Source organism: Pogoniulus pusillus, chromosome 9 (genome assembly GCF_015220805.1).
Source record: "Pogoniulus pusillus isolate bPogPus1 chromosome 9, bPogPus1.pri, whole genome shotgun sequence".
In the NCBI taxonomy this organism is placed as follows: Eukaryota; Metazoa; Chordata; class Aves; order Piciformes; family Lybiidae; genus Pogoniulus; species Pogoniulus pusillus.
This window is the reverse complement of record NC_087272.1, coordinates 37,740,770-37,750,001: the sequence shown is the minus strand read 5'-3', so window position 1 is coordinate 37,750,001 and position 9,232 is coordinate 37,740,770. Positions and strand designations below refer to the sequence as shown.

At 47.5% G+C, this 9,232-nt stretch overlaps 1 protein-coding gene across 3 annotated transcripts in view; it reads right to left on the bottom strand.

Moving 5' to 3' along the window:
• Positions 1 to 352: 352 nt before the first annotated feature.
• Positions 353 to 9,232, bottom strand: part of SLAIN2 (SLAIN motif family member 2) — a 53,531-nt gene continuing 44,651 nt past the window's right edge. For 2 of the 3 annotated variants that reach the window (XM_064149234.1, XM_064149235.1), the window contains 2 exons: positions 3,730 to 4,048; positions 353 to 2,971 (listed from right to left, as the gene is read on the bottom strand). In XM_064149234.1, the coding sequence (XP_064005304.1) occupies positions 2,905 to 2,971; positions 3,730 to 4,048 (386 nt within the window). In that variant the 3' untranslated portion in view covers positions 353 to 2,904. Of the gene's footprint in view, positions 2,972 to 3,729; positions 4,049 to 9,232 lie in introns of those variants that run through there. The other variant, XM_064149237.1, reaches the window with a different exon arrangement.

The window sequence follows — 9,232 nt, the reverse complement described above, 5'->3', positions numbered from 1 at the left end:
CAGCTCTCTTGAATCAAGGAGCCCAGAACTGGGCACAGGACTGAAGGTGTGGCCTGAGCAGTGCTAAGTCCAGAGACAGAATAACCTCCCTTGTCCTGCTGGCCACACTGTTCAGTAGGACAAGGGAGCCTGTGAATGAACTGAGATTTCACCCCAACAACAGAGGGCTGTGCTCAGTGCATGTGTCACACAGGGTAAGTGATGTTGGTAACTTCCAGCAAAGGGAGTTTGGCTCTTGAAAAGCAACAACTCCTCCCCCCCCCAAAAAAAACCAGCATCCTGAAACAGTATCCTCTGAACTTCTAACAGCTTTGAGAGACAATTAGTTACAAAACCAACGATGCAGGAAGCATTTTGTGGTAAGAATAGTTTATAGATATATTTTTAACACTTTTAACCACTTACAAAAAAACATTCAAAAGGAACAAACCAAAAAGAAGAACTTAAATAACTTTGGAAGCAGAACAAGTCCTTCTGCCTTCACACACACAACAATTCCGAGCTGTTGGCACAAAAAAGGAGGAGGAATCCACATTCATAAACCCCTTACTACGATATCAAACATAAGTTAAGTAAATCATAGGCACTAGTTTATCAAATCCATAACTCCACACTTCTGCAGTAAATCTCTAAACACAGAGCCCCTGTGAGTTCCTGATCTCCATCAACTGGTGATGCACAAAGGCTTTTGTTTTTTGTCTCTAAGTAAACAGATCTTTTCAGCAAGTCCTTTGCTGTTCTGTGTCAGGGGAGAACAGCAGAGAAAAGAATCCTCAGCAAACTTAAAAAGCTGAACTTACCCAAGTGATGAATTACTTAAGGAAACCTACACAGTGGTTTGATGGTAACCCCCCCCCCCCCAAATCTTCTCAACTGACTTTCACAAGGTCAAAGTCAGTTGAGTGTTTGATAAAAGCCCCCCCTTAAAATTCACCTTTTATTGACTGAAGATGCAGCATTGCTTTGTGAGATGCTGAAATGTTCAAAGCTGGGCTGGAGTGAGACTGCTGGCATCTGACCTAGGCCTCTAACTGCCTATCACCCATGCCAAACCTCACCAGCCTACCTCACTGGTGTGTACTGCTCTACCTGGGACAAGGTAGTTTTCTTCCCCTTACTGCCTTACAGTATATTTGATACTCTGACTTCAAAGTCTGCAGCCTGAAGTCGTTCGTCAACCCAAAGCTTGCTTGAGTAATTAGAGCTGCAGCTTAGTCTCCTCTCCTCCCTATTTGGCTTTTTCCAAGTCAAGTAGTACTGCATGGCTTTTCATCCAGGAAAGTGTTCATGCTGGCCACAAATCCAAGTGCTGGAATTCCAGGGTTAGTTACCCTCTTCTTGGTGAGAGTCAAAACACACCAGCAGTTCCAAACTCAAGATACTCATGGGGTTGAAGGCTACCTACTGTCCAAGCCAGCCTGTAGTGTTGGGCAGTCATTGCACAAAGGATTCACCATTCACATTCTCTTACTTCATCAACTGTACATCCAAAATACTGAACGAGCTTCAAACAAATTCCCTTCTGTCTGACTAATCCCACCCAAGTTACAAATGTTTGCCTGATAGCTTCCAAAACAGAAAAAAGGATGGTTCTGAGCAAAAGGTGTCAGAATGAGTCAGAGCCACCAGAGGAATTTAATAGCTTGTAAACAGACATAGCAGATTTCATACTCTCTCACCAGTAATGTTAAGATACACATATGTAAGGCAAAGTACAAGTTTCAACACACTTAACGTGGGCAATATCTTCTGTAAAAATATTTACACTTTAAAATAAACCAATTTAAGAAATGGATGAAAGTAAAAAAATAGGATACAGAAAAAACTTCCTCCCACCATGGAACATCACCGAAATGAATATCATTTGGCATCAAGAGTCAGCTCTCATCACCTTAAAATCTGTGTGTTACAAGTGCATAGTTGTGTTTCCTTCTCCTTAACTACCAGCATTAATGGTTGCTCCAGGCTGCAAGCATAGTGGTGTGGTGTTGGGACAACTGAATGTTAGGACTTCTCTTTCCTTTGTGAGGAAACCTGCTAGAAAAAACAACCAGAAGGTGTCCCCAGGTAGTGAGCCATGTGTTAATCACAAAGGCAGCTACAACAGCCAAGGCCATCTTTCCTGAGCCAGGAACTTTAAGGTTGCAGAGGTTGTGCAACTGATAGCGAGCCCTTTTGGCAATCCAAGGTGTAAGAGCATGGAAAGCTGATCAGGCAGCATAGGAAAGAGGCAGTCTGTGCTATTGCATTTGGTGTGTCTGCTACATTCAAACCTCTCCTGTTAGCAAAAGCCATGGCTACCACTGTTTCGCCTGGTCCCCCACACAGAGCCCCTCCTGGTTCTGCAGGAGGTACGTACCACTGTCCCAGGGAGGGTCTCAGACAGCTGCCCCGGGCTGTGTGTCACCAGCACTACAGCAGTCTGCAATCAGAATGTTAGCCCTGATTGTTAGTGTAGTCTGGTTTCAATCACTCACCTCACTGCTCAACCAAACCAGGCTGAAGGTGAAGCTCTGGGCAGCACCAGCTGACTGTCAGTCACACCTGCTGTTTCTCAAAATGGGCATTTCTTTGGCATTCATTAGGTTTCTGCCCAGACATTGGCCACACTCCTAAATGCTCATATGGATACACTTTTTTTTATTAGCAAGCAGGAGAACCCCCCCCCTAATTGATAGCAATTGAATGTAGAAGTGATTGTATGACCACCAACCATCTGATGTTAGATGCCATTAAAGTGCTGCTTTAGGAATCTCTGCCAGTTTGTGCTAATCAGAGACAGAGAGGTCTGGAATTTCTACAAATCCCAAAAGTCACATCTGAACAGTTTGTGTACTCCAGCTGTCTTTGAGCCTGGTGAGGAAGCATCCATGAGCACTGGAACTCTGAGTCAAGCATTGCAGGTCAGTAGCAGCCATCCTTCCAGCTCTCGTCTTTCACGTTGCCGTAGGTTTTGGGAGCAGGTAAGGATCTAAAACAAGAGGAGAGATTTGTCAGTTTCACACAGAACTCCTCAAGTCTCCACCTACAACAGAGAAGAACAGAAATGCTTCATTCATCACTGAAGTGCACACTGCACTCGTTTGCTTCTCTGCAATCCAGTTTACTTAAACCTCGAAGCACTGTCAGCTTTAGGTTCTGTGTCTTGTATTCTTGGCAGCATTCATGCCATAAAACCATCTGCATAAAGAGAGAAAACTTATTTTTTGGCTATTCATAGAAACAAGCAGGTTGGAAGAGACCTTCAAGCTCAGCCAGTCCAACCTAGCACCCAGCCCTGCCCAACCAACCAGACCATGGCACTAAGTGCCACATCCAGGCTTTGCTTCAACACCTCCAGGCACGGTGCCCCCACCACCTCCCTGGGCAGCCCATTCCAATGCCAATCACTCTCTCTGACAACAACTTCCTCCTAACATCCAGCCTAGACCTGCCCTGGCACAACTTCAGACTGTGTCCCCTTCATCTGGTGCTGGCTGCCTGGCAGCAGAGCCCAACCCCACCTGGCTACAGCCTCCCTGCAGGTAGTTGTAGACAGCAATGAGCTCTGCCCTGAGCCTCCTCTGCTGCAGGCTGCACCCCCCCAGCTCCCTCAGCCTCTCCTCACAGGGCTGTGCTCCAGGCCCCTCCCCAGCCTTGCTGCCCTTCTCTGGACACGTTCAAGGAAGGAGCATCAAACACACAACATCCAGAACTCAACCAGACTAAGGCTGCCTGTCACATACTCACCTGCGAACAGGCTGTGCAAGTTTGCTACGAGGCACTGGGATGCCCCCTGCAGAAGGGGCACTGGGTCTGGGCAAACCACTCCTCATCCCTGCTGTCCCTGCCGGTCTGGTAAGAGTAGTACTGTTAATACTGCTGGCAGGGCTTGGCAAGCCTGAACTGTGGGCTGCAAGAGGCCCTGGTGAAGAACTGCTGTGTGTCAGCTGTGTGGCTTCTGGAGAAGCAAGTGAACCAGGTCCATGGTTACTGAAAGCTTTGACTGGTTGTCGGAGAGCCAGGGGAGATGGTGCCGCAGGGGACCGGAACTTACTCGAAGAGGGTACTGGAAAAGAAAACACAGCAATTACTGCCAGGCTCAGGTTACAGCAACTGACATTAACAACAGGACATCACTCGAGGTGAATATTCAAACAGTGTGGAATGTAGAATGGGATACAGCCAATCAAGCAGCAATGAGAAACAGGAATTCAGATGTCCTTTCTGTCATGTGGTTTTGGGAGCGTAACTCCAATGCTCCATTTGCTTACTACAGATGTTTTTCAGCCTGGGTTTGTAAGCAGTAAGGCTAACTGCTTTATCAGTCAAAGAGACAAAGAGGAGAATGTGCTGTAGAATAAATTTAACAGCTTCAGAAACTTGTGACCCCAATTCTCATCCTTGAAAAAACACAACACAGCATTCTGCTGCGATAGAGACTTTGAATCTGTTTGAAGACTGCCTTAGCCTTGAGTGCTGAGATTCTGAATACAGAGCATCTCAGATGCCTTTTTGGGGTGTTCTTTTTAACCCAAAGATAAGCTCATGTCCTAGATTTGTTGGCTGATGGTGGGGAGTGGGGGGAGGTGCAAAAATTGTAAATGTAGGGTCACAACCCCCTCAAAAAACCTCAAGGTGAAACTTAACCAGACAACTGTTCCCATTTATAACCTTCCTCTTCTTACAGTATTAACTAATACCTGCAGTAAAACAGTTTGTAGCTGAGTTGGAATGTAAGGTTTTGATGGACTCCTTTCTGGGCAAGGTTGCTAAGCCAGAATATTCAACAGGTCTTTAGTAATGCCAAACTTTTAAGCACAACTCTTCAGAAGCATGAGAAGCATTTTCAAGCTATGCCCTCTGCTTTAGAGACATTTGTCATACATTCAGAGCCACTACACTAAATGTATGACAAAGACATCTTTCTCAAAGAGGTGTTAAGCTTTAATCTCCAGACTATATTGCAACTAGAAGACATCACAACTTAAATTTCACTTATGTGAACATGCTGGAGGTGTTCAAGAAAAGACTGGATGGGGCACTTGGTGCCATGGTCTAGTTGACTGGATAGGGCTGGATGAATGGTTGGACTGGCTGAGCTTGGGGGACTCTTCCCATCTGATTGATTCTATGATTCTATGATCTGGGAGGGCCCTGAGGAGAAGACTCCACTCAAGCCATTCTATGAAGCAGAGTGAGTACAGAGTCACTGAAAACCTAACCTCTGTTTTACTAGACTTGGATTTTACTGATCTTGGAAGTCTCTTCCAAGCTGGTTGATTCTATGATGTATCACTAAGCAATAAGCTAATCCATCACCTTAGTACTCAAGTGCAATGTCACCAGCTTTTAAGGCTGATTAGTGGGTCAAATAACAGTCAACAGGGGATAATCAAATCAATCATGAAAATAAAACAAAATCATAGAATTAAGCAGGGTGGAAGAGAGCTCCAAGCTCAGCCAGCCCAACCTAGCACCCAGCCCTAGCCAGGCAACCAGACCATGGCACCAAGTGCCTCATCCAGTCTTTTTTAGAACACCTCCAGGGATGTTTATTGAGTCTGTATGAACTCTTCTTTCCTCCACTAAACTGCCTTAACACAGAGACCAAAGCTGTATCCTCTCTGGCAGATATTGTACCTGAAGATGACAGTCCCAGACATAGATTTTATTCTCAGTTTGCAAGGTAGATCCACTCAGAATATGACAAGAGCTAAGTAATGACAGGAACCTCTCCTCAGTGTGGTACAGAAGGAGTTTGCAGTTTGTACTCCGAAGCTCTTTCTTGTAGGGCATGTCTAGGAAGATATTTGCCTCATTACAACTAAGAGATGCATTTGATTCCTTTCTAGATGATTCAAAGGAGGCCTCTCCTACTGACAAGCAGAGCATGAAGCTGCTCATGGGAGAAGCTGACAAAAACGGTGGTAGAGATGTCAACAATACCTGACAGCTGGTAAGTAGTGAGGAGAATAAATAAAACCCCTTAAAATAAAAACCTTGGTGTCAAGCCAGAGGCTGGATTAAGGGAAGCATTAACAGCAGAATGACTGGACAAAAAGAGCAGTGAAGTGGTGCTGGGACTAAGAGAGATGACATTTTAAAAGGTGGCAGGGCCTGTGACTGCTGCAATCTACCTGCAGAATGTCCAAGTGAGGGAGGCTTTTAGCACTGAACTCACTGCAACACCTGCTTGGAACACAAACACAGCATCATGTTAGCAACTGACCCACAGAGCCATGCCAGGGGAATAAAACTGGGTGGGTGCAGCTGTGGGCTGTCTGCAGGCACCCTGAGGGAGAAGGGGCTTAGGTACAGACTGCAGGCAATGCAAAGTTGTAACTGAAGGAAGCTTATCATGTGGCCAGGGACAGTAAATTGCTTCTCTCCAGCTTTCTATTGACCATATTGTAGCATGTGGCCAACTCGAGCTGTCAACTGATAAAACATCTCCTGTCAGCACAGCACTGCAGAGGTTGCTGAGAGCTGCATTCATTCTGCTGCATAAAGGAAGGGATTGTCTTGGCATGTGGACTGCTCTGGAGTTCTTGGCACATGATGCAATTCCTGGCAAACACAAGGAATCTTGTCTCAGAGAAGTGTGGGATATGTAATAAAACTCAGTTTGGCCTGTTTGGAAGACAGGAGCAGAGAAAGGGAGGTCAAAGACTTTGGTTATTGTGTCCCCACATCTGGTATGGAGCTGATTCCTGTTTCATGACAACACTGAAGTGTAAGGGGAGTGCTTAACAACTTCACACAGCTCCAGCTCCTGAGAGATTAAGGCCTTGAGCACAGCCCTACGAGGAGAGGCTGAGGGAGCTGGGATTGGTTAGCCTGGAGAAGAGGAGGCTCAGGGGTGACCTTATTGCTGTCTGCAACTACCTGAGGGGTGGTTGTGGCCAGGAAGAGGTTGCTCTCTTCTCTCAGGTGGCCAGCACCAGAACAAGAGGACACAGCCTCAGGCTGTGCCAGGGGAAATTTAGGCTGGAGGTGAGGAGAAAGTTCTTCACTGAGAGAGTCATTGGACACTGGAATGGGCTGCCCGGGGAGGTGGTGGAGTCGCCGTCCCTGGGGCACTTCAAGGCAGGGTTGGACGTGGCACTTGGTGCCATGGTCTAGCCTTGAGCTCTGTGCTAAAGGGTTGGACTTGATGATCTGTGAGGTCTCTTCCAACCCTGATGATACTGTGATACTGTGATAACTAGAACCAGCTGCAACTAAACCAGATGACATTTGTGAAACTAAATGGCACTGTGCAGCCACCCTCTCTGGATTCTGTCTTAGAGTGTGGGCAGGAAGCAAAGATCCTTGTCTGGCAAAGTAGGGTGCTGTGACAATTTCACCTTAGCTGGCTTGCAAGCCAAGGCCAGCAGCTGCACCCCAACCTGAAACTAGAATCAATGCTAATGAAGCTGTTAAATCACAGCTATGGTGATGAGATGATTCAGAGTGGTATAACTGAACAGGTGAGGTCAAACAATGGCAATCTCTGCTCTCCTCAGACCCCATCTGGAGTACTGTGTGCAGTTCTGGGGCCCTCAACACAAGGAGGACATGAAGTGTTGGAGCCAGTCCAGAGGAGGCCACGAAGATGCTGAGAGGGCTGCAGCAGCTCTGCTCTGAGGACAGGCTGAGAGAGTTGGGGCTGTGCAGCCTGGAGAAGAGAAGGCTTTGAGGAGTGGCCTTCCAGGGGGTCCTACAGGAAGGCTGAGGAGGGGCTATTGACAAGGTCTTGGAATGACAGGACAGGGGGCAATGGGTTGAAACTGGCAGAAGGGAGATTAGAATTGGATGTCAGGAAAGGGTTGTTTGCAGTGAGGGTAGTGAGACACTGGCACAGGTTGCCCAGGGAGGTTGTGGCTGCTCCCTCCCTGGAAGTGTTCAAGGCCAGGTTGGATGAGGCCTGTTCTAGTGGGAGATGTCCCTGCCTATGGCAGGGGGATGGAACCGGCTGATCCTTGAAGTCCCTTCAACCTAAACCATTCTATGAACCAATTCATCATTCTGCCATCAGTACAGAAAAAGACATGGACCTGTTGTAGCAGGTGCAGAGGAGGGATCAGAAGGCTTAGACACCTCACCCGTGAGGAAACGTACAAAGAGATGAGACTGCTCAGCCTGGAGAAGACAAGGCTTCAAGGAGACTTTATGATTCAGTACTTACAGGGGGTCTATAAGGAAGCTGGGGACAGACTTTTTAGCAGGGTCTGCTGTGATAGGACAAGGAGGGATAGTTTTAAACTAAACCCAGGGAGACTTAGACTAGGCATAAAGAAGACATTTTTGCAGTGCGGATGATGTATCACTGGCACAGGTTACCCAGAGAGATGGGACATGCCTCATCCCTGGAAGTATTTAAGATCAGGAGGGATGGGGCTCTGAGGGAGCTGATCCAGTTGAAGATGTCCCTGCTCACTGCCAGGGAAGCTGGATGGCCCAAAGCAGGCTATGATCTGAGTGCTACTGTCATGCAGCACCTTACACTGCTGTGTAAGCCCTTATGGGTCTGTCATGGCAAGGTTAAGAGTTAGCTGTTAGAGTGAATTTTCATGGAGTCAAGCAGGTTGGAAGAGAGCTCCAAGCTCAGCCAGTCCAACCTAGCACCCAGCCCTGCCCAACCAACCAGACCATGGCACTAAGTGCCCCAGCCAGGCTTGGCTGCAACACCTCCAGGGAACGGTGACTCCACCACTTCCCTGGGCACAGCCCATTCCAATGCCAATCACTCTCTCTGCCAGCAACTTCCTCCTAACATCCAGCCTAGACCTGCCCTGGCACAGCTTGAGACTGTGACCCCCTTCTGTTGCTGTTTGCCTGTCAGAAGAGCCCAACCCCACCTGGCTACAGCCTCCCTGCAGGCAGCTGCAGACAGCAATGAGCTCTGCCCTGAGCCTCCTCTGCTGCAGGCTGCACACCCCCAGCTCCCTCAGCCTCTCCTCACAGGGCTGTGCTCCAGGCCCCTCCCCAGCCTTGCTGCCCTTCTCTCCACACCTTCCAGCACCTCAACATCTCTCCTGAATTGAGGAGCCCAGAACTGGACACAGCACTCAAGGTGTGGCCTGAGCAGTGCTGAGCACAGGGGCAGAAGAACCTGAACTGTCCTACACAAAATGGTTAAAAAAAAGGCAGTAATATCACCTGTTGCTCATAGCTCTTTGTTCTTTTGAAACAAAAGTCTTGCTTCATTACTGCATAATGCTTCTGTACTTGTGAGAATCTCATCTCAAAAGCAGCAAAATCAACAGAT